We start from the raw sequence: 24825 nt of genomic DNA on the forward strand, positions 1-24825 counted from the left end.
ATCAGCAGCCCCACTGCAAGCAGTGCTTTCTCCTGCTGTGTGGGGACCATGTGGTGACTGATATTGGGCCTCCTCTGGCTTTGGCTCCTGCAGAGCACACAGTGGGTCAGACACTGGGCTGAGGGAAGGGGTCCCATGGAAACCCAGCACAGGCATTTCTCTTTGGAGAGAATTTCTCTTTCTACAGTGAGAAAGGAGAAGAAGAGACTTTCCTGCCTGCTGAGATTCCCTCTCCTCCTTCAGCAGCCATACCACAATCCATCAGTACCAGAGTTGATAGGATCACTTCCCTGCCAGGCAACACAAGGCACTCAAAACTGAACCGTGCCAGAGCCCAGGCCTGCCTGCCCATTTGGAGGGTGTGGGGGAATGGAATTTCAGCAGGAGTTGACCCACAATGATACTTTGCCACTTGTGGGTTTCTCACAGCCTTAGAAGGAGTTTGAGATCTCTCCCAACACTTGCTCACCCTTCAAGTGCACACACGTGCCTGGGGGCAATTCAGGTTCACTGGAGTGGTGGCTGCTTCCCTTTGAAACAGGAGCTGTTGCCTTTTCTGGTGTGCTTAACTCCTTTCTAACTATTAGAAAGTGGGAGAGTAAAGGAAATGACCCTGGTGGAAGGGGACCAGAACCTTGGAAAAAGATGAATCGTCTTTTGTCTGAATTACAAATTAAAACTCTTTCATTTATTCCTTTAGTACTAATCTTTTACTACAAACAAAAGCATGTTTCTGAGCTGATTGTTGGGATTCAGGGCTTCATTTCTTGTTCTTGTTGTTATTATTATTTATTAGTATTACTTTTCATTGTTAAGACTTTTAAATCTTAGACACTAATAACAATGGCTGGATGTCACACTGAAATATGAATGAAACACACACTGAAAAACAATGACTGAAAGTCTCTTGCTTTTCCCACTGGGATAAAACTGTACAGTCAAGTCCAAGTTGCAAGTGCATTCTCAAGATGGAAAATCCTGTTAATGGTGGGTCTGGTGTGGTTTGGAGCTGGGGAAGGGTCTCATCCCCTCCCAGAGCTGCCCCAAGCCCGCTCTGCTGCCACGTCTGCACACACAGCCCCTCACGGCTGCCCTGCCCTGGGGACATGGTGGGACCTCCTCCTGCCAGGGCTGAGGCTCCTCATGGCCCCTCACGGCCCCTCACGGCTCCATGGAACTTCTCATGGTCCTGTAGAACCTCTCATAGCCCCTCACAGCCCTTCATTTCCCCTCACAGCCCCTCACGGCCCCTCACAGCCCCAGGCGCGGGGCTCCTCCCAAAGGAGAAGGGGTCGGGCCCTGCTTGTTCTCCTTTTATTTCGGTCCCTTCACAGCGCCGAGTAAAGAAAGGCTGAATGGAGCCTTTCGCCAGCGTTTCCCTCGGGCTTCATTGCGGGCTGAAGCTCTGTGCTGGCGCTGGCCCGAGCACCAACATCCCTGCAGCCCCCAAGGCCTTTGCTGTCCCCCCGTGTCCATTCCCTGTCCCCGAGTCCCGCCCGGCTCTGGCAGCAGCAGCAGCCGCAGCGCAGCGGGCGCAGGCCCGGCCCGGCCGGGGCTCCCGGCCACGAGCAGCAGCAGCGCCGGCCCTTCCCACCTGCTTCTGCCTCGGCTTCCCAGGGCTTTTGCCAGGGCAATTCTGGACTACAGCAACAATCCCCCACAAACAGCCCTCAGGCTTCCTCAGGGCCCGCCTCTGCTGCCCTGAGCCAGCCCTCAGAGGAAGAAAGGATCGGGTTCCAGCGCTGTTTTCAGCTCTGTTTTACTCACCCTGAGGTGACAGCAGGAGGCTGTTGGTGCCTTGGCCTTGCACATTGTAGATCTCGTCTACTTTTGTCCCTCTTCTGCTTGCCACCTGAATTTTATCTGCAAAACTACAATTGCCTCTTTCAATCAGTGCTACCCACTGTGCTTTAGTGATCAGTAACTCAGGATTTTTTGTCTCAGACATCATGAGTAGCAGATCTTGAAATGCCCTCAAGTCCCTGACTAAGTCGAGGGGAATGAAAGCCACACAGCTGACATTTGCAGTGCTCAAACACAGCCCTGTTGCTGCTGCTGCTGCTGAAATAGAATCAAGTGACAGGGGCCATCACAGAAATTGCCCCTGCAGTGGCAAATAAAATGAAAAAATCCACCAGGAGAAAGGAAAAACAGAACTTGTCGCTTCATTGCTTCTTCCGAGCAGCAGCAGAAAGTGGAGATGCCCAGAGGTATTTCCAGCTGCTGCTGATCCCAGCTGGAGCCCAGCCTGCTGCCCAGTCCCAGTGGGAACCTGAGCCCAGCCCGGGCAGCTCCCGCAGTGTCGGGAGCTCAGCGCACGCGGGGCAGGCCCAGAGCCCCGGGCACGGCCGCCCATTGCGGGGCAGCGGCACAGACGGAATGTCCTGCGGCCCAAACCTCCTGCTCCTCACACACAGCTCCCATCCTCCTCCCCCTCCTCCTCTCCTGGCATGGCACAAATTCCAGCTCCGAGGAGGCTTCCCAAGAGAGGCCTCAGGCTCCTGTTTCAGCCTGAGTGTCCCTGCAGAGGAACAGGGCACCTTTCAGGCACTTCCACAAGCTCCAGGTTCTCATTTCCTGGGCAATCTGCCATGCAAACAGGCTTGCCAAAAAGAACAAAGGCAAAGGGAATTAATTGGGAATTATTAGGAAAAAATGACCCTTCTTAACAGACAAAGTTCACCAAGTCATTCCCTGCATTTATCCTTTTGGCCTTCTTTCATCCACTCAGTGGTCCAGCTTATCATGTTCTAGTGCTTATCAACAACTGATTGTGCTCTTGATTTGTACCAGTGCAAGAGATGTAGAATCATCTACACTGAACACACAAACAAACTCCCTCTGTCAGCCCATTTTCATGTTCCAGATCACTTTCAAGGTGTCCATGGGGCTGTTGGAATGATGAGCTCTCCACTGCTGGCTGCAGGCTCTGGAGATTCTTTCTCCACATTCAGCCAGGCTTGTATTCCCCAACAATTCCTGGCAGCTCATCATGTTTTCTTCGGGTAGAAGAGTAACAATGCAAACCTTAGCAATGGCGCAACTCCCCTGTCCACAAGGAAAAGCAAGAACAAGTTGTCAAGTTCTTCAGATAATTTGTCCTGCTTTGCTGCAAGAGTTGTGCTGCACACACAGTGTGGGAAGCCAAGAGAAGCTGCAGCTGGGGGCACATCTTGAGACAGGAGCTGCACCTTGTTCTCCAGGACAGGTTTTTGGAAAGAACAGACAGGAATGTGGAGAAGATTCTGGGAAAATTGAAACAGCTTTTTTAAGAAATGAAAATAAAACCAAAAGAAACTACCAGTATGTTTTTCTTTATTTTTCTCTATTTATTTTTCTGTTTCCCTTTTCCATCTTGCACTGTTTCTCCATCCCATTCATTCCAAATGGATCTCACCTCTAAGATCTGAGACTTGGCAAGTTTTAGACATTGTAAAATACCATGAGCGATACCCAGTTTTCCTTCCCCTGTTTTTCTTGGAAAGCAATGCTGGAGACACAAGTGCAGTGCTTGGGTCAGGTACAAATTCTGCATTCAGGGAATGTGCTCAGACAGTGTCTGACGCTCAGCAGGGACAAGGCACAGCAGCAGCCAAGGGCATTGCTGTGCCCCTGTGCAGGAATCAAGACTCTGGCTCTTGGCTCAACACGGCAAAGTTCCCGTGTTTGGCCAGGCTCAGGAGCTGCCCGGGGAGCGCGGGGCTCGGCGCGGGGCCGAGCGGGCAACGGACAAACGGCCCCGGGGACAAACGGCCCCGGTGCTTCAGTTGCAGCGGCAGCAGCGGCAGCAGCAGCAGCAGCGGCGGCGGCAGCAGCGCAAAGAGAAAAAGCAGCGAAAGAAGCGACATTTTCGCCCTTCTGTATCTTCTCCTCTCCCTCTCCCACTGTTCCACCCTCTCTCCCGCGGTCCCTCACCCATTCCCGATCTCCTTTTCTCTCTGTTCCCCTCCTCTCCCAGTTTCCCTCTCCCCTTGCCCGCCCGGGACATGCCCCCGGCCCGCCCCTGGCCCCGGCCCCGGCCCCGGCGCCGGCCCCGGGCGTCCCGCCTCGCTCTCGCCTCCGCCCGGCTCTGGCCGAGCTGGCGCTGGCGCTTCTGGGCGGGCCTCAGTGCCTGGGGCTGGGGCGGTATCGCCGCCCTTTGGCTCCGCCTGCTCCGAGCCCTGCCCCGGCCCTGGCCCTGGTCCCGGCCCTTGCCCCGGCTCCTCCCGGGGCCCGCGGAGGACACAGGCGGTGCAGCCGTTGCCGCCGCCTCCGCTGCGGCTTCCCCGGCCCGAGCTCCGCCGCTCGGCAGCGCGGCCGCTGGCCCCGAGCCGCCGCTGTCGCGTTCCAAGGAGCGGACGCCTGCGGATGCTCGGCCCGGGGAGGTCGGGGAGCGCTCGGGGGCCGTTCCTGGCCCCGGGCCGAGCGCTGACGGCCGCGTCTCTTCCCCAGGGAAGGCGCAGGAGGCCCTGCAGCAGCGCTACAGGATCGGCTCGCTGCTGGGGCGCGGCGGCTTCGGCAGGGTTTTCTCGGCCACTCGGCTCTCGGATGGCGCCCCGGTGAGCAGAGGGGCCAGCGGCGGGCGGAGGAGGAGGAGAGGGCGGAGGAGGAGGAGAGGGCGGAGGAGGAGGATGGGGCTGGACACTGGTAGGCGGCGAGCTGAATCCGCTGCTCCCTTTGGCTTGTAGGTGGCCATCAAAAAGGTGCCACGGAACCGCGTCCGGCACTGGGGCGAGCTGGTGAGTGAGCGGGGCCAGCGGCAGAAGCCGGGGCGTGCCGGGCGGGGATGAGCCGGGGCCCGGCAGGGTGGGAGCCACCAGGACACCTGGAGGGAGAGCGGGCGTGGGGCCAGCGGAGGGCACAGAGCATCCCGGGCTGGCTGAGGGCTCCCCGAGCCCTGGCACGGGCTCAGCCCCACTGACGGCACCGTGCTCCTCCCGCAGCCCGACGGCACCAGCGCACCCCTGGAGATAGTGCTGCTGGACAAGGTGTCCACAGGCTTCCCCGGTGTGGTGCAGCTGCTGGATTGGTTTGAGCTCCCCAACACCATCGTGATGGTACTGGAGCGCCCAGAGCGGTGTCAGGACCTGCGGCATTTCATTCGGGCACGGAGGTTCCTGACCGAGGAAGAGGCGCGGGAGCTTTTCCGGCAGGTGCTGGAGGCCGTGCAGCACTGCACCAGCTGCGGGGTCCTGCACAGAGACATAAAACCTGAGAACATCCTGGTTGACCTGGACACCGGGCAGGCAAAATTGATTGACTTTGGCTGTGGCACCTACCTGCAGGACACAGCCTACACTCAGTTTGCAGGTGAGCCCACCCAGGGGTAGGCTCCCGGTCCCGGCATCTCCTGGCCCAACATCTCCTGGCCCAACATCTCATGGCCCAACCAGGGTGTGGCAGCAGGGATTCTCCCAGGACTGGGGCTGGGGCTGGGGCAGCCAGCCTGACAAAATCCCCTGTGGGTGGGGGTAGCAGAGAGGGAGAGCGAGGACCTGTGCACCAGCTGGTTTGGTGTGCAGGTGAGAATGGGCTTGGACTGCTGTGCTTCCCTGCTTTGCCTTGGTTCATAATATTTTTTGGGCAATGCCAGCAGGGAGGATGTGGGTATGGTTTTTCCCCAGCACTGTGAGAGGGTTTTTCCTTTGTGTGTCATGGTCGGGCCTTGCCAGGGTTTCTGCTGCCATCTTCCAGCACCAGTGCCTTCTTTTCCAACCCTGGGTTTGTACACAAGTGCCAGGTGCTGGCGAGAGGGCAGCAGGTCACCCCATGTGCCACTGGGGCAGCCCCACATGCCCAGGGATGCTGGGCTCAGGGTCTGGGAGCAGCAGCATCCCCCTGATGAGCTCCATCCGTATTCCATAGGAACACGATCATACAGACCCCCGGAATGGACCAACTTCAGATGGTATTATGGCGAGGCAGCAACCGTCTGGACACTGGGCATCCTGCTGCATGAGATGGTCTGCGGGAAGCACCCTTTCAGGAGGGGCTGGAACATCAGCTGGGCCCAGCTCCCGCTGCCACAACGGCTCTCCCAAGGTGGATCCTCATCTCTGGGCACGGGGGGAACACCAGTGTTGGGAGACAGCAGCAGGCTCGTGAGCATCCCGCTCTGGCAGCTGCTGAGGAGGTGGCACATGTCCTGCTCTCCTCCAAAACAGAGAATTGATGGGAAAGTTTAGGCCCAGCTGTGAGCACATCCAGCGTGGCCTGGGCACGGGTATAGTGGGGCAAAGCAGACAGGAGCCTTCTCCAACTGACCAGTGGTTTGTGGTTTCTCTCCCCAGATTGCCAAGTTCTGATCAGGCGGTGTTTATCCCTGCACTACTTGGACAGGCCCTCATTAGAAGACCTGTTCAGTGATCCCTGGATGCAGGATATTCATCAGCCATAGAAGAAGGGAGAGAGCCACAGGCACAGTGATGCAGGGACCTGGTAAGTTACAGATCCACACATACCCTGGTAATCAGAAGCAAAGAAACCCAGACTTCTTTGTCCTGCCTGTGTCACTGCACAGGGCTCATCAAGTGAGAACACGCAGCCCTTGTGCTGGAGCTCAGCTGCTCTGCCCAGCACTGGTGGCCGCCATCTGAGCTGGTTTTGCTTGTCCTGGTTCAGTGACAGCCGGGCCCTGGGCAGAACCCTGACAGCCTGGTGTCACCCCAGGGAAGAAGGAGCCCCTGGAGAAGCTGCACCAGGTGGGGCTGCTGCTGCTGCTGCTGGGGACATGGAGGACAACAGCAAGGATGACAACCTCTTCCTCCACCTGGCCAGCGGCAGCTGGCGATGATGGACTTTGATTCTGGCACCTTCTTGAAAGCCAGGCTCCACAGAGAATTTTCAGGTAAGTCCAGACCCAGTGGGATGCTCCCAGATTTGTGCATTGGCCGGGAACCAAAGGTTTCCCCTTTGCTGGGGTGGATGCAACTGATTCTTCAGTGGCTGCCCAGCTGGTTTTTGGCAGGGCTGGGGGTGTGGGCTGGGGTGGTTACGAAATGGGAGTGGGCTCCTGGTCCTGCCAACAGCCCCCAGCACCCACCGTGCCCCAGGCTGGGGCTGGGGCAGCCAGCCCAACACAAACAAACCCCCATGGCAGGAGCACAGGTGGGACTCCAGAACCTGAGCACGGCTGCTTTGCTGTGCAGGCAAGGAAGGGCTTGGGCTGCTCCACTCCCCTGCTTTGCTTTGGGATCACCGTGATTTTGGGGGACAGTGCAGGGGGGAAGGGAGAAAGCATGGGCTTCCCTCACCCGTGGGTGGGTTTTTCCCTAGAATGGAGGGGTTGGGCCTTCCTCAAACTCCTGACAGACATAAGATTTTTTACCTTTTTTCTTCTTTCCCCTTTTTGTCTGTAACCTATTTTCATTAATTTGTTGTTTGTTTTTCTAAAGGAAGAATTCTGGGTGGGGTCCAGTCTGGATCAGGAAGTGCTTGGGACCAGCCGTGGTGTGGATGGGCCGTGCCCTTGGAGAAGGCTGAGGACATCGTTTGGGACCAGCTTTTCTTCTGGCAGCAGATGGTGTGAGGTGGGTCCTCATCTCCTTGGCATGGGTGGGACAAGAGCTTTTGGGAGATGGCAGCGGGCACAGGAGCATCCTGCTCTGGGCAGCTGCTGAGGGGCTGGATCTGCCGTGGCTGGCTGCAGGCTGGGCACATGTCCTGCCCTCCTGCTCTGCTCCCAAAGGCAGCAGTGATGGGCAGCTTTGGGCTCAGCGCTGAGCACGGCCAGCATGGCCTGGGCACCGTGGCTGGCTGGGACAAGGGGACAGGAGCCTTGAGCTGACGGGCGGTTTCTGGTTTCTCTCCTTGCAGCCGGGCTCTGCGGATGCTGAGGCTGCTCTGGGCTCTGCCAGGGCTCTGCTGGGCTCAGCACCGGGCCGGGATCAGCCAAAGAAGAAACGGTGTGACCTCCAGCAGAGACTTGAGCATTTTGGCAATGCAGCTCAAGTCTGCAGAGTGTACACCTCCAAGGGAAAACATGACACCCCCCCCAAAATTAAACTTGTTCCATAACTTCTGAAATTACATCAATCTGGGATGACCCCAAATGTCATTCTTCAGCTTTCTCAAGCTGTAGCTCAGCCCTTCTCTGAACAGTTCTCTCCCCCACCTGCCTTTTACTTCACAACTGCTCCCTTCTTTCCCCCAGTGAGTTCCCAGCCCATCACAATCTCCATCACACTGCAGCCTTCCTTGATGCCCCTCACCACGAGGAAGGCCAAGCCCCAGGCTCAGGGACTCATCCTGTCACTGGCTGAAGAGCAGCAATGTCTGTCGGTGCCTGGGGCTCTTGGATGTCTCTGTATCCATGGACAGAAGGGTCTGTCAGTGCCAGGGGCTCTGAAGGATGTTTCTGAATCCATGGACAGAAGGTCTGTCCTTGCAAAGGTTTCCATAATATCTTTGTACCCATGAGTATGGAATGAACACAGAGGGTGAAAGTGTCAGTCACGTTGTTTGCACACTCCTTCCTTTCCATACAAGACACATCCATGCACACCCCCATGTATAGATATATTAAAAGGATAGGGATGGATAGAGATTTCCCACAGAGCTCTAACTTTGGCATAACTCACCTTGTAAACCATGGCCAGGGGATTTTTTCCCCAGCTCTGTGTGAGTAGGTGTCCAAGAACTGAAGGGAACAGCATTTAGAAGCAGTTTCAGGATTTCTAGGCAGGAAAGGGAGCTGACAACCATCCACATAACTCACCATATTCGTCAGGATGGGCTGCTGGTTCTTTAGGAATATGGCACAATGGAGACACGAGACTTGGGATAATCCCAGCTCTCTGTGGATCTGTGCAAAGGGTGGAGCAGCAGAAACACCTTGTGTCTTCTTTGGGAACACAAGGTCCAAGGAGCTGGGCTGGTGGCAGGTGAAGTCCCATTTCATGACATCCTGGAGTGGCACAGGACAAAGCTCCAAGCACCCACAGCCCCACTGAGGAAGTCCTTGGAGTGCTGCACATCCCAAAGGAAAAGCTGCATTCACTCAGTCCATTTGGATTTATCATTTCCATTTGCAACGCTTTAGGTCCAAGTTTCAAACTGCAAAATTTTGACACTCAAGACACAGTCATGAAGAACATGTATTTCCTATTCCTTTAACTGCAGTGTAAAATATCTTAACATTGGAAAACATCCATCAAATCTGTAAAGGAAGGCAGCTAATGGATCCTTTCCACTAGCACGTGTACAAACTAAGGAACTAAAATCAAAGCTGAGTACTCTTTTTCGAAGGATCAGTTACTTCTTGCTTACTCCAGAGTTACAGAAGATTTTTCACTACACATTTGGGAGTAATTTTATCTTTCATGTTTTTTTGTGTTTGTTTGTTTGTTTGTTTGTTTGTTTTTCTACAGAAAACATGTCCTGGAAAAGGCATGTCCTTTGCTCTGGCTTCCCGTGTGGAGCAGCTCCCTTCGCGCTGGCTGAGCTGCTCAGGCAGAGCCCGGCAGCTCCCCGCCCTGCAGGGCTGAGGCTTTTCCCCGTTGCTGGGCACAGACTGATGGAGCAGCAGTGCTGAACACGGGCACACGCAGAGGGAGCAGAGCAGCTGCCTTTGCCCACCTGGAGCTCCAAGGCCAAACTCTGAGCAGGCACGGCTGGAAGAGACTCGCAGGCTCCCTGTTGGCTCTGCTGCCCCACTTGTGCCTGGCCCAGCTCTGTGTGAGGCAGAGGGAGAACAAGGGGCAGCTCCCTCCCAGCCCCAGCCCAGGGACCCCTCCAGTCTCAGGCCTTGGGCCACTGTCAGCACCTGCTGCTCCAGCCACGGCTTCTGCTGGCACTGCCAGCAACAACCAAACTGGGGCTGGTCCCGAGGGAGCAGCAGCAGTGCCTGGATCTGATCCCTCAGTCTGGGGCAGGGCTGGACAAATGCCCTCCCACCCCAGCAGCAGCAGCAGATGGAACCGACTTTCAGCACAGCCCTAGCCACTCTTCCTGCCTGTGCAGCGGTGTCACAGCAGCCTGAGGCACCTGGGAGCCCTCAGTGCCAGCAGGGACTTGAGATGGCAGCCCTGGGCTCCTGCAGGTTGTGCCAAGAACAGAGCTGGGGACTCCCTCTCCATGTGGAGCTTGCAGATGGAAAAGGCTGCTGTGACCAGGGAGCTCCAAGGGCACAGAAAGGAGGGGCTCGACCTCTTGATCTGTGCCAGTGCCACAGTCCTGGGCAGCAGCCACCGAGCCCTGGGGGAACAGAGGGCACAGCAAGAGGGACAAAACCAGGCAGGGTCAGAGACTGGGAAGAGCCAGAGCTGGGAGCAGGAGCAGCTGCTTCATTGCACTCTTGGAGAAAGCTCTTGTGTGGTTCAAAGCGCTGAAAGGTGTGGATGGCAGAGAGGAGGCCACACCAAACAATGCTCCTGTTTTTACACGTCCCCTCTCCGTGTTCCAGAAGGAATTGGATGAAGTGTATTCTTCTCTCCGAGTGGTCTCCTTCAGTGTGAGCAGCTGAGCAGCAGGAGCTGAAGGAGCTGAAGCCTCAGGCCACAAGAGCTGAGCAAGAGGGGGCTTTTGGACCAAAGTAATGCTGTTAAGTAATGGACCTAGGTGAATGCAGCATATGGAGTCCTGGAATTATAGAATCCTTGCTGCTGGGAAAGACCTCTGAGCTCATCCAGTCCAGCCAGTCACCCGGCAGTGTCAAGCCCAGCACTAAAGCTCATCCCTGAAGTGCCAAGGTCTGAACAACAGGCCCTGAGTGAGGCCTGAACAACAGGCCCTGAGCCAAAGGTGACCTGTGGATGAACCTTCCAGCCAAAGGTTATCTGTGTATCTGCTCATTACTGAACTATGCATGGTCATTAGCAGTGGGATAGATGTATCCACTCATTAGTGAAGTGTTGATTGAGGTTTCTATGTTTAGAAGTCAGACAAGGCCATGAAATCCAACATCTGGCCTTGTTTGGGGTGTATGGTCAGAGTCAACTGCCTTGGTTCCTCCTTGAGGCCTGGCCAGGCTTTGGCAGGGACCCAAGAGGAGGATGAAACCAGATGTTCCCACCCCAGAAGTGCTGTCAGTTTGTTTATTCAGCACTATCAGGGCTGGGCCCTCTCACAGCAGGGTTGGAGGCTCAGCGGTGGCTGGAGGCCCCTGCAGGAATTCCCAGTGTCTGGAGTGGCTCTCCAGCCCTTGGCTGTGACAGCTTCTCCAGCTGATGTGTGGATGTGGGGATGGCAAAGTCTGAGGGGAACAGGTGCTGGATCTTTGTTAATCACTGCAGGCAATCTTTGGCAGTGATGATTGGGTGCATTGCTGAGCTGCTCCTTTTGTGATCCTTTGCTGCTTGGAGCTGCAGTAAATGACACTGATTCCTTCAGGTGGTGTTTGTGTTTCTGGGGCTGACCCTGCTGCCCACTGGTAGAACAAAATTGGTGAAGTCTGACCAGAGCACAACAAAATGTCACTTTTTAAATGTGAATGTAAGGAATCAGTCCCGTCTGTAATTCTCAGATGGGAAGCCCTTCCCTAGAGTTTGCTGGCTCTGGAGTGGGCTGAGGTCAGAGCACCGTGTGAACAGTGGGGCAGTGGGTTAAAAGAGGCTGAAGCGCTGGATGTCTTAAAATGCATCCAAAAATTGCATATGGAAAAGGGCTTGTGGGATTGAGAAGATGAGGATGGATTTTGTTAATGGCACATTGGAAGAAGGAACAAGTGTTTTTGGAATGCTCCCACATGAAGGTCCAGAAGAAGGTTTTAGTCTTGAGCTCAGGTTTGTTTCTGCAAGTGAAATAGTAATAATAATAATAATAATAATAATAATAATAATGATGATGATGATGATGAAATATAATACAGTAATTAACATAATACTATAATATAACACAAAAATATATATTTCTATATATATATCTAAGAATAGATAGTGTGAAATAATGCTGAAAATACTAACTTGTTAGCTTTGGCTGCTCACTGTAACACTAAATATCCTACAAAAAAAGACTGGCCAAGACCCAAATGTCAGTACAATATGCTTTGCAAATTGTATAGAAGGAATAAAGAGGAAAGGGATGAAATTGGCTGTTCTTATAGGGTTTGCTTATGCTATGATGTGGAATGCTTTGTCTATTCCTGTGAAAAAACAGTGATTAAGATTGCTGGGTTTTTCATGTATCACAATATCCACAAGCTGCAGGATTGGTTGAACAGGTGAAGGGACTGTTAAAAAAGAAGTTGAAAAAATGAGGAGAGATAGGAACTTGTCCTGGTGGAGAACCCATCTCCCAGATGTGCTCCATGCCCTTAACAATGGGCCCACTGGGAAATGGAAACCCCTGGGTGTGCATGGCTGCACCCAATTTGCAAACACAGCCATGGACAGTGAGACTTGGACTGCCTGGGAAATTGTTCTGGCTGTGATGGCCCCTGCCAGGGCCACCCCAGAGGCTGCAGGGCTGGACCTTCATGCACTGGAATTCATTAGGAGAAATCAGAAGCAAATGAGAGTTAACAATACTGAAACAGGAATTCACATTCCTCCTGGACACTTTGGTTTGGTAACTGCTCACTGGAGCTTGGCCTTGCAGAGGGTTCATGTCATGGGAAGAGGAATTGATGCAGATTATCAAGGAGAAATTAAAATAATTCTGTAAAAAAAATGAACAAGATTGGATTATTCAACCCCATGACAGGGTAGCACAAATATTGATATTACAGTTTAAAAATGATTGTGGAAAAAGGTCATCCACCTCCAGTCAGCACTGACTGTAGAGATAAAATGTTTGGATGCACCAGTCCTAATAATTGGGCCAGAATGTGGGTCCAGAGGTCCAAATGGCCCTCCTGAGCCAGCTGAAGGAACAGCTCTGGGCAAAGACAACACCATTTGAATCCTGAGACCTGGGCAGGAACAATGGGGATATGTCCCTGCAGCCAAGTGTTCTCTGCCAGAACAAGTCCATGGGATGGGGTATTGTTTTACAGATCCTGCCAGACCAAATCTCCCTGTTTGCCCCAACAGCCCCTTTGGAAAATGCACTGATCCACGGGGCTCCATGGGAAGGCTGATGTGACACTGAGGGACTTCCACACCAATTCCAGCCAGGAGCCTGGGTGCCCCTCAGGGACTGGGACCTGGCTCCTCTCCAGCCAAAGGGAAAAGGACCCCAGCAAGCCTTGTTAGCCACAGACAGCGCTGTAAAGCTGAACAGCAAAGGACCTTGGGGGCATTATTCTGGAATTAAAAAGGTGTCATCTCCATGGACAACAGAATTATTGTTCCTAACGTGAATGAGAGTGAGGAAAAGGAATGAGCAAGTATGTGATGGTAAAGCACAGAAATCCTTACACATTGTGGCCTCCAACTAGAACAGGGTTTGGTTTGTCCTGAAGGGAGATCTCAGTGAATCCTGTAAAAGTGATAATTGCATTCCTGTGTTCCACAGCACAGTTTTCTCTAAGTGTCCCTGCACTGGCTCCGTTACGAGTCAGAGCCCATTGACAGAGTTCTGGCCACCCCACAGGGTGGGCCCTCCAAGGGAACCCCATTCCTCCCAACATTGGTTGACACATACCCAGCAATTAGTTACATTGAGTAGTTTGGCTACTTGGATCTTTAAATTTTCAAAATAGTTTTGATGACTAATGCCTTGATAAAACTCCAGAGGTGTTTCTGGCAAACAAAGATTCTGGCTGACTCTCAAGATACAACTTACAGACATCAGTAGTGCTTTAGTGACAAGGTTACTCATTCTTTTTCCTCACTCTCATTCACATTAGGAACAATAATTCTGTTGTCCATGGAGATGACAACTTTTTAATTCCAGAATAATGCCCCCAAGGTCCTTTGCTGTTCAGCTTTACAGTGCTGTCTGTGGCTAACAAGGCTTGCAAATGGTGTTGTCTTTGCCCAGAGCTGTTCCTTCAGCTGGCTCAGGAGGGCCATTTGGCCTCTGCACTCACACTCTGGGTCCTTTATTAGGACTGGTGCATCCAAACCTTTTATCTCCACTAACAGTGCTGATTGGAGGTGGATGTCCATTTTTTACAGTTGTTTTTAAAACTGCAATACCAGTATTTGTGCTACCCTGTCATGGGGTTGAATAATCCAATCTTGTTCATTATTTTTACAGAATTATTTTAATTTCTCCTTGATAATCTGCATCAATTCTTCCTCCCGTGGCATGAACAATTTGCAAGGCCAAGCTCCAGTGAGCAGTTACCAAACCAAAGTGTCCAGGAGGAATGTGAATTCCTGTTTCAGTATTGTTAACTCTCATTTGCTTCTGATTTCTCCTAATGAATTCCAGTGCATGAAGGTCCAGCCCTGCAGCCTCTGGGGTGGCCCTGGCAGGGGCCATCACAGCCAGAACAATTTCCCAGGCAGTCCAAGTCTCACTGTCCATGGCTGTGTTTGCAAATTGGGTGCAGCCATGCACACCCAGGGGTTTCCATTTCCCAGTGGGCCCATTGTTAAGGGCATGGAGCACATCTGGGAGATGGGTTCTCCACCAGGACAAGTTCCTATCTCTCCTCATTTTTTCAACTTCTTTTTTAACAGTCCCTTCACCTGTTCAACCAATCCTGCAGCTTGTGGATATTGTGATACATGAAAAACCCAGCAATCTTAATCACTGTTTTTTCACAGGAATAGACAAAGCATTCCACATCATAGCATAAGCAAACCCTATAAGAACAGCCAATTTCATCCCTTTCCTCTTTATTCCTTCTATACAATTTGCAAAGCATATTGTACTGACATTTGGGTCTTGGCCAGTCTTTTTTTGTAGGATATTTAGTGTTACAGTGAGCAGCCAAAGCTAACAAGTTAGTATTTTCAGCATTATTTCACACTATCTATTCTTAGATATATATATAGAAATATATATTTTTGTGTTATATTATAGTATTATGTTAATTACTGTATTATATTTCATCATCATCATCATCATCATTATTATTATTATTATTATTATTATTATTACTATTTCACTTGCAGAAACAAACCTGAGCTCAAGACTAAAACCTTCTTCTGGACCTTCATGTGGGAGCATTCCAAAAACACTTGTTCCTTCTTCCAATGTGCCATTAACAAAATCCATCCTCATCTTCTCAATCCCACAAGCCCTTTTCCATATGCAATTTTTGGATGCATTTTAAGACATCCAGCGCTTCAGCCTCTTTTAACCCACTGCCCCACTGTTCACACGGTGCTCTGACCTCAGCCCACTCCAGAGCCAGCAAACTCTAGGGAAGGGCTTCCCATCTGAGAATTACAGACGGGACTGATTCCTTACATTCACATTTAAAAAGTGACATTTTGTTGTGCTCTGGTCAGACTTCACCAATTTTGTTCTACCAGTGGGCAGCAGGGTCAGCCCCAGAAACACAAACACCACCTGAAGGAATCAGTGTCATTTACTGCAGCTCCAAGCAGCAAAGGATCACAAAAGGAGCTGCTCAGCAATGCACCCAATCATCACTGCCAAAGATTGCCTGCAGTGATTAACAAAGATCCAGCACCTGTTCCCCTCAGACTTTGCCATCCCCACATCCACACATCAGCTGGAGAAGCTGTCACAGCCAAGGGCTGGAGAGCCACTCCAGACACTGGGAATTCCTGCAGGGGCCTCCAGCCACCGCTGAGCCTCCAACCCTGCTGTGAGAGGGCCCAGCCCTGATAGTGCTGAATAAACAAACTGACAGCACTTCTGGGGTGGGAACATCTGGTTTCATCCTCCTCTTGGGTCCCTGCCAAAGCCTGGCCAGGCCTCAAGGAGGAACCAAGGCAGTTGACTCTGACCATACACCCCAAACAAGGCCAGATGTTGGATTTCATGGCCTTGTCTGACTTCTAAACATAGAAACCTCAATCAACGCTTCACTAACGAGTGGATACATCTATCCCACTGCTAATGACCATGCATAGTTCAGTAATGAGCAGATACACAGATAACCTTTGGCTGGAAGGTTCATCCACAGGTCACCTTTGGCTCAGGGCCTGTTGTTCAGGCCTCACTCAGGGCCTGTTGTTCAGACCTTGGCACTTCAGGGATGAGCTTTAGTGCTGGGCTTGACACTGCCGGGTGACTGGCTGGACTGGATGAGCTCAGAGGTCTTTCCCAGCAGCAAGGATTCTATAATTCCAGGACTCCATATGCTGCATTCACCTAGGTCCATTACTTAACAGCATTACTTTGGTCCAAAAGCCCCCTCTTGCTCAGCTCTTGTGGCCTGAGGCTTCAGCTCCTTCAGCTCCTGCTGCTCAGCTGCTCACACTGAAGGAGACCACTCGGAGAGAAGAATACACTTCATCCAATTCCTTCTGGAACACGGAGAGGGGACGTGTAAAAACAGGAGCATTGTTTGGTGTGGCCTCCTCTCTGCCATCCACACCTTTCAGCGCTTTGAACCACACAAGAGCTTTCTCCAAGAGTGCAATGAAGCAGCTGCTCCTGCTCCCAGCTCTGGCTCTTCCCAGTCTCTGACCCTGCCTGGTTTTGTCCCTCTTGCTGTGCCCTCTGTTCCCCCAGGGCTCGGTGGCTGCTGCCCAGGACTGTGGCACTGGCACAGATCAAGAGGTCGAGCCCCTCCTTTCTGTGCCCTTGGAGCTCCCTGGTCACAGCAGCCTTTTCCATCTGCAAGCTCCACATGGAGAGGGAGTCCCCAGCTCTGTTCTTGGCACAACCTGCAGGAGCCCAGGGCTGCCATCTCAAGTCCCTGCTGGCACTGAGGGCTCCCAGGTGCCTCAGGCTGCTGTGACACCGCTGCACAGGCAGGGAAGAGTGGCTAGGGCTGTGCTGAAAGTCGGTTCCATCTGCTGCTGCTGCTGGGGTGGGAGGGAATTTGTCCAGCCCTGCCCCAGACTGAGGGATCAGATCCAGGCACTGCTGCTGCTCCCTCGGGACCAGCCCCAGTTTGGTTGTTGCTGGCAGTGCCAGCAGAAGCCGTGGCTGGAGCAGCAGGTGCTGACAGTGGCCCAAGGCCTGAGACTGGAGGGGTCCCTGGGCTGGGGCTGGGAGGGAGCTGCCCCTTGTTCTCCCTCTGCCTCACACAGAGCTGGGCCAGGCACAAGTGGGGCAGCAGAGCCAACAGGGAGCCTGCGAGTCTCTTCCAGCCGTGCCTGCTCAGAGTTTGGCCTTGGAGCTCCAGGTGGGCAAAGGCAGCTGCTCTGCTCCCTCTGCGTGTGCCCGTGTTCAGCACTGCTGCTCCATCAGTCTGTGCCCAGCAACGGGGAAAAGCCTCAGCCCTGCAGGGCGGGGAGCTGCCGGGCTCTGCCTGAGCAGCTCAGCCAGCGCGAAGGGAGCTGCTCCACACGGGAACCAGGAGCAAAGGGCTCCTTTTCCAGGACATGTTTTCTGTAGAAAAACAAACAAACAAACAAACCAACAAACACGAAAAAAACATGAAAGATAAAAATTACTCGCAAACGTGTAGTGAAAAGTCTTCTATAACTCTGGAGTAAGAAAGAGGTAACTGATCCTGCGAAAAAGAGAACTCAGCTTTGATTTTAGTTCCTTAGTTTGTACACGTGCTAGTGGAAAGGATCCATTAGCTGCCTTCCTTTACAGATTTGATGGATGTTTTCCAATGTTAAGATATTTTACACTGCAGTTAAAGGAATAGGAAATACATGTTCTTCATGACTGTGTCTTGAGTGTCAAAATTTTGCAGTTTGAAACTTGCACCTAAAGCATTGCAAATGGAAGTGATAAATCCCAATGGACTGAGTGAATGCAGCTTTTCCTATGCGATGTGCAGCACTCCAAGGACTTCCTCAGTAGGGCTGTGGGTGCTTGGAGCTTTGTCCTGTGCCACTCCAGGATGTCATGAAATGGGACTTCACCTGCCACCAGCCCAGGTCACGCTCTGCCACCAGCCCAGCTCCTTGGACCTTGTGTCCCCAAAGAAGACAAAAGGTCTTTCTGCTGCTCCACCTTTGCACAGATCCACAGAGAGCTGGGATTATCCCAAGTCTCGTGTCTCCATTGTGCCATATTCCTAAAGAACCAGCAGCCCATCCCGACGAATATGGTGAGTTATGTGGATGGTTGTCAGCTCCCTTTCCTGCCTAGAAATCCTGAAACTGCTTCTAAATGCTGTTCCCTTCAGTTCTTGGACACCTACTCACACAGAGGTGAAGAAAAAATCCCCTGGCCATGGCTTACAAGGTGAGTTATGCCAAAGTTAGAGCTCTGTGGGAAATCTCTATCCATCCCTATCCTTTTAATATATCTATACATGGGGGTGTGCATGGATGTGTCTTGTATGGAAAGGAAGGAGTGTGCAAACAACGTGACTGACGCTTTCACCCTCTGTGTTCATTCCATACTCATGGGTACAAAGATATTATGGAAACCTTTGCAAAGACAGACCTTCTGTCCATGGATACAAAGACATCCCAGAGCCCCTGGCACTGACAGACCCTTCTGTCCATGGATACAGAGACATCCAAGGGCCCCTGTCACTGACAGACATTGCTGCTCTTCAGCCAGTGACAGGATGAGTCCCTGAGCCTGGGGCTTGGCCTTCCTCGTGGTGAGGGGCATCAAGGAAGGCTGCAGTGTGATGGAGATTGTGATGGGCTGGGAACTCACTGGGGGAAAGAAGGGAGCAGTTGTGTAGTAAAAGGCAGGTGGGGGAGAGAACTGTTCAGAGAAGGGATGAGCTACAGCTTGAGAAAGCTGAAGAATGACATTTGGGGTCATCCCAGATTGATGTCATTTCAGAAGTTATGGAACAAGTTTAATTTTTGGGGGATGTCATGTTTTCCTTTGGAGGTGTACACTCTGCAGACTTGAGCTGCATTGCCAAAATGCTCAAGTCTCTGCTGGAGGTCACATCGTTTCTTCTTTGGCTGATCCCGGCCCGGTGCTGAGCCCAGCAGAGCCCTGGCAGAGCCCAGAGCAGCCTCAGCATCTGCAGAGCCCGTCTGCAAGGAGAGAAACCAGAAACCGCCCGTCAGCTCAAGGCTCCTGTCCCCTTGTCCCAGCCAGCCACGGTGCCCAGGCCATGCTGGCCGTGCTCAGCGCTGAGCCCAAAGCTGCCCATCACTGCTGCCTTTGGGAGCAGAGCAGGAGGGCAGGACATGTGCCCAGCCTGCAGCCAGCCACGGCAGATCCAGCCCCTCAGCAGCTGCCCAGAGCGGGATGCTCCTGTGCCCGCTGCCATCTCCCAAAAGCTCTTGTCCCACCCATGCCAAGGAGATGAGGACCCACCTCACACCATCTGCTGCCAGAAGAAAAGCTGGTCCCAAACGATGTCCTCAGCCTTCTCCAAGGGCACGGCCCATCCACACCACGGCTGGTCCCAAGCACTTCCCGATCCAGACTGGACTCCACCTAGAATTCTTCCTTTAGGAAAACAAACAACAAATTAATGAAAATAGGTTACAGACAAAAAGGGGAAAGAAGAAAAAAGGTAAAAAATCTTATGTCTGTCAGGAGTTTGAGGAAGGCCCAACCCCTCCATTCTAGGGAAAAACCCACCCACGGGTGAGGGAAGCCCATGCTTTCTCCCTTCCCCCCTGCACTGTCCCCCAAAATCACGGTGATCCCAAAGCAAAGCAGGGGAGTGGAGCAGCCCAAGCCCTTCCTTGCCTGCACAGCAAAGCAGCCGTGCTCAGGTTCTGGAGTCCCACCTGTGCTCCTGCCATGGGGGTTTGTTTGTGTTGGGCTGGCTGCCCCAGCCCCAGCCTGGGGCACGGTGGGTGCTGGGGGCTGTTGGCAGGACCAGGAGCCCACTCCCATTTCGTAACCACCCCAGCCCACACCCCCAGCCCTGCCAAAAACCAGCTGGGCAGCCACTGAAGAATCAGTTGCATCCACCCCAGCAAAGGGGAAACCTTTGGTTCCCGGCCAATGCACAAATCTGGGAGCATCCCCCTGGGTCTGGACTTACCTGAAAATTCTCTGTGGAGCCTGGCTTTCAAGAAGGTGCCAGAATCAAAGTCCATCATCGCCAGCTGCCGCTGGCCAGGTGGAGGAAGAGGTTGTCATCCTTGCTGTTGTCCTCCATGTCCCCAGCAGCAGCAGCAGCAGCCCCACCTGGTGCAGCTTCTCCAGGGGCTCCTTTTTCCCTGGGGTGACACCAGGCTGTCAGGGTTCTGCCCAGGGCCCGGCTGTCACTGAACCAGGACAAGCAAACCAGCTCAGATGGCAGCCACCAGTGCTGGGCAGAGCAGCTCAGCTCCAGCACAAGGGCTGCGTGTTCCCACTCGATGAGCCCTGTGCAGTGACACAGGCAGGACAAAGAAGTCTGGGTTTCTTTGCTTCTGATTGCCAGGGTATGTGTGGAGCTGTAACTTACCAGGTCCCTGCATCACTGTGCCTGTGGCTCTCTCCCTTCTTCTATGGCTGATGAATATCCTGCATCCAGGGATCACAGAACAGGTCTTCTAATGAGGGCCTGTCCAAGTAGTGCAGGGATAAACACCGCCTGATCAGAACTTGGCAATCTGGGGAGAGAAACCACAAACCACTGGTCAGTTGGAGAAGGCTCCTGTCTGCTTTGCCCCACTATACCCATGCCCAGGCCACGCTGGATGTGCCCAGAGCTGGGCCTAAACTTTCCCATCAATTCTCTGTTTTGGAGGAGAGCAGGACATGTGCCACCTCCTCAGCAGCTGCCAGAGCGGGATGCTCACGAGCCCGCTGCTGTCTCCCAACACTGGTGTTCCCCCCGTGCCCAGAGATGAGGATCCACCTTGGGAGAGCCGTTGTGGCAGCGGGAGTTGGGCCCAGCTGATGTTCCAGCCCCTCCTGAAAGGGTGCTTCCCGCAGACCATCTCATGCAGCAGGATGCCCAGGGTCCAGACGGTTGCTGCCTCGCCATAGTACCACCTGAAGTTGGTCCATTCCGGGGGGCTGTATGATCGTGTTCCTATGGAATATGGATGGAGCTCATCAGGGGGATGCTGCTGCTCCCAGAGCCTGACCCCAGCATCCCTGGGCATGTGGGGCTGCCCCAGTGGCTCACGGGGTGACCTGCTGCCCTCTCGCCAGCACCTGGCACTTGTGTACAAACCCAGGGTTGGAAAAGAAGGCACTGGTGCTGGAAGAGGGCAGCAGAAACCCTGGCAAGGCCCGACCATGACACACAAAGGAAAAACCCGCTCACAGTGCTGGGGAAAAACCATACCCACATCCTCCCTGCTGGCATTGCCCAAAAAATATTATGAACCAAGGCAAAGCAGGGAAGCACAGCAGTCCAAGCCCATTCTCACCTGCACACCAAACCAGCTGGTGCACAGGTCCTGGCTCTCCCTCTCTGCTACCCCCACCCACAGGGGATTTTGTCAGGCTGGCTGCCCCAGCCCCAGCCCCAGTCCTGGGAGAATCCCTGCTGCCACACCCTGGTTGGGCCATGAGATGTTGGGCCAGGAGATGTTGGGCCAGGAGATGCCGGGACCGGGAGCCTACCCCTGGGTGGGCTCACCTGCAAACTGAGTGTAGGCTGTGTCCTGCAGGTAGGTGCCACAGCCGAAGTCAATCAATTTTGCCTGCCCGGTGTCCAGGTCAACCAGGATGTTCTCCGGTTTTATGTCTCTGTGCAGGACCCCGCAGCTGGTGCAGTGCTGCACGGCCTCCAGCACCTGCCGGAAAAGCTCCCGCGCCTCTTCCTCTGACAGGAACCTCCGTGCCCGAATGAAATGCCGCAGGTCCTGACACCGCTCTGGGCGCTCCAGCACCATCACGATGGTGTTGGGGAGCTCAAACCAATCCAGCAGCTGCACCACACCGGGGAAGCCTGTGGACACCTTGTCCAGCAGCACTATCTCCAGTGGTGCGCTGGTGCCGTCGGGCTGCGGGAGGAGCACGGTGCCGTCAGTGGGGCTGAGCCCGTGCCAGGGCTCGGGGAGCCCTCAGCCAGCCCGGGATGCTCTGTGCCCTCCGCTGGCCCCACGCCCGCTCTCCCTCCAGGTGTCCTGGTGGCTCCCACCCTGCCGGGCCCCGGCTCATCCCCGCCCGGCACGCCCCGGCTTCTGCCGCTGGCCCCGCTCACTCACCAGCTCGCCCCAGTGCCGGACGCGGTTCCGTGGCACCTTTTTGATGGCCACCTGCAAGCCAAAGGGAGCAGCGGATTCAGCTCGCCGCCTACCGTGTCCAGCCCCATCCTCCTCCGCCGACCCCTTCTCCTCCTCCGCCCTCTCCTCCTCCTCCGCCCGCCGCTGGCCCCTCTGCTCACCGGGGCGCCATCCGAGAGCCGAGTGGCCGAGAAAACCCTGCCGAAGCCGCCGCGCCCCAGCAGCGAGCCGATCCTGTAGCGCTGCTGCAGGGCCTCCTGCGCCTTCCCTGGGGAAGAGACGCGGCCGTCAGCGCTCGGCCCGGGGCCAGGAACGGCCCCCGAGCGCTCCCCGACCTCCCCGGGCCGAGCATCCGCAGGCGTCCGCTCCTTGGAACGCGACAGCGGCGGCTCGGGGCCAGCGGCCGCGCTGCCGAGCGGCGGAGCTCGGGCCGGGGAAGCCGCAGCGGAGGCGGCGGCAACGGCTGCACCGCCTGTGTCCTCCGCGGGCCCCGGGAGGAGCCGGGGCAAGGGCCGGGACCAGGGCCAGGGCCGGGGCAGGGCTCGGAGCAGGCGGAGCCAAAGGGCGGCGATACCGCCCCAGCCCCAGGCACTGAGGCCCGCCCAGAAGCGCCAGCGCCAGCTCGGCCAGAGCCGGGCGGAGGCGAGAGCGAGGCGGGACGCCCGGCGCCGGGGCCGGGGCCGGGGCCGGGGCCGGGGCCAGGGGCGGGCCGGGGGCATGTCCCGGGCGGGCAAGGGGAGAGGGGAACTGGGAGAGGAGGGGAACACAGAGAAAGGGAGATCGGGAATGGGTGAGGGACCGCGGGAGAGAGGGTGGAACAGTGGGAAAGGGAGAGGAGAGGATACAGAAGGGCGAAAATGTCGCTTCTTTCGCTGCTTTTTCTCTTTGCGCTGCTGCCGCCGCCGCTGCTGCTGCTGCTGCCGCTGCTGCCGCTGCAACTGAAGCACCGGGGCCGTTTGTCCCCGGGGCCGTTTGTCCGTTGCCCGCTCGGCCCCGCGCCGAGCCCCGCGCTCCCCGGGCAGCCCCTGAGCCTGGCCAAACACGGGAACTTTGCCGTGTTGAGCCAAGAGCCAGAGTCTTGATTCCTGCACAGGGGCACAGCAATGCCCTTGGCTGCTGCTGTGCCTTGTCCCTGCTGAGCGTCAGACACTGTCCGAGCACATTCCCTGAATGCAGAATTTGTACCTGACCCAAGCACTGCACTTGTGTCTCCAGCATTGCTTTCCAAGAAAAACAGGGGAAGGAAAACTGCGTGTAGATCATGGTATTTTACAATGTCTAAAACTAGCCAAGTGATGGATCTTAGAGGTGAGATCCATTTAGAATGAATGGGATGGAGAACTAGTGCAAGATGGAAAAGGGAAACATAAAAATAAATAGAGAAAAACATATTGGTCATTTCTTTTGATTTTATTTTCATTTCTTAAAAAAAGCTGTTTCAGTTTTCCCAGAATCTTCACAGTCCTGTCTTTTCTTTCCAAAAACCTGTCCTGAAGAACAAGGTGCAGCTCCTGTCTCAAGATGTGCCCCCAGCTGCAGCTTCTCTTGGCTTCCCACACTGTGTGTGCAGCACAACTCTTGCAGCAAAGCAGGACAAATTATCTGAAGAACTTGACAACTTGTTCTTGCTTTTCCTTGTGGACAGGGGAGTTGTGCCATTGCTAAGGTTTTCATTGTTACTCTTCTACCCGAAGAAATCATGATGAGCTGCCAGGAATTGTTGGGGAATACAAGCCTGGCTGAATGTGGAGAAAGAATCTCCAGAGCCTGCAGCCAGCAGTGGAGAGCTCATCATTCCAATAGCCCCATGGACACCTTGAAAGTGATCTGGAACTTGAAAATGGGCTGACAGAGGGAGTTTGTTTGTGTGTTCAGTGTAAATGATTCTACATCTCTTGCACTGGTACAAATCAAGAGCACAATCAGTTGTTGATAAGCACCAGAACATGATAAGCTGGACCTCTCAGTAGATGAGAGAAAGAATGTGAAAAAGACAAATGCAGGGAATGACTTGGTGAACTTTGTCTGTAAGAAGGTTGATTTTTATCCTAATAATTCCCAGTTAATTCCCTTTGCTTTTGTCCCTTCTGGCAAGGCTGTTTGCATGGCAGATTGCCCAGGAAATGAGAACCTGGAGCTTGTGGAAGTGCCTGAAAGGTGCCCTGTTCCTCTGCAGGGACACTCAGGCTGAAACAGGAGCCTGAGGCCTCTCTTGGGAAGCCTCCTCGGAGCTGGAATTTGTGCCATGCCAGGAGAGGAGGAGGGGGAGGAGGATGGGAGCTGTGTGTGAGGAGCAGGAGGTTTGGGCCGCAGGACATTCCGTCTGTGCCGCTGCCCCGCAATGGGCGGCCGTGCCCGGGGCTCTGGGCCTGCCCCGCGTGCGCTGAGCTCCCGACACTGCGGGAGCTGCCCGGGCTGGGCTCAGGTTCCCACTGGGACTGGGCAGCAGGCTGGGCTCCAGCTGGGATCAGCAGCAGCTGGAAATACCTCTGGGCATCTCCACTTTCTGCTGCTGCTCGGAAAAAATAATTAAGTGACAAGTTCTGTTTTTCCTTTCTCCTGGTGGATTTTTTCATTTTATTTGCCACTGCAGGGGCAATTTCTGTGATGGCCTCTGTCACTTGATTCTATTTCAGCTGCAGCAGCAACAGGGCTGTGTTTGAGCACTGCAAATGTCAGCTGTGTGGCTTTCATTCCCCTCGACTTAGTGCCCAGGGACATGAGAGCATTTCAAAATCTGCTACTCATGATGTCTGAGACAAAAAATCCTGAGTTACTGATCACTAAAGCACAGTGAGTAGCACTGATTGAAAGAGGCAATTGCAGTTTTGCAGATAAAATTCAGGTGGCAGGCAGAAGAGGAACAAAAGCAGAC

General features: G+C 54.1%; 2 protein-coding genes across 4 annotated transcripts in view; one reads left to right on the forward strand and one right to left on the reverse strand.

The window, feature by feature from the left end:
• The first annotated feature begins 3757 nt into the window (after nt 1-3757).
• Nucleotides 3758-24825, forward strand: part of LOC147647309 (serine/threonine-protein kinase pim-1-like) — a 76245-nt gene continuing 55177 nt past the window's right edge. Inside the window, exons 1-8 of one of the 3 annotated variants that reach the window (XM_086872326.1) lie at nt 3758-4538; nt 4668-4718; nt 4923-5289; nt 5845-6021; nt 6270-6417; nt 6601-6826; nt 7374-7508; nt 7795-8013. In XM_086872326.1, the coding sequence (XP_086728452.1) occupies nt 3987-4538; nt 4668-4718; nt 4923-5289; nt 5845-6021; nt 6270-6376 (1254 nt within the window). In that variant the 5' untranslated portion in view covers nt 3758-3986 and the 3' untranslated portion in view covers nt 6377-6417; nt 6601-6826; nt 7374-7508; nt 7795-8013. Of the gene's footprint in view, nt 4539-4667; nt 4719-4922; nt 5290-5844; nt 6022-6269; nt 6418-6600; nt 6827-7373; nt 7509-7794; nt 8014-24825 lie in introns of those variants that run through there. The other 2 variants (XM_086872327.1, XM_086872328.1) reach the window with 2 other exon arrangements.
• On the reverse strand, nt 18640-23077 carry LOC147647310 (serine/threonine-protein kinase pim-1-like). The gene is made up of 8 exons (XM_086872329.1): nt 22112-23077; nt 21933-21983; nt 21362-21728; nt 20630-20806; nt 20234-20381; nt 19826-20051; nt 19144-19278; nt 18640-18857 (listed from the first exon to the last, which is right to left on the reverse strand). Exons 1-5 carry the CDS (start codon nt 22667-22669, stop codon nt 20275-20277), a joined length of 1260 nt encoding a protein of 419 aa, XP_086728455.1. The 5' UTR covers nt 22670-23077; the 3' UTR covers nt 18640-18857; nt 19144-19278; nt 19826-20051; nt 20234-20274.

This window comes from Cyanistes caeruleus, unplaced genomic scaffold (assembly GCF_971803275.1).
Source record: "Cyanistes caeruleus unplaced genomic scaffold, bCyaCae1.hap1.1 HAP1_SCAFFOLD_11, whole genome shotgun sequence".
In the NCBI taxonomy this organism is placed as follows: Eukaryota; Metazoa; Chordata; class Aves; order Passeriformes; family Paridae; genus Cyanistes; species Cyanistes caeruleus.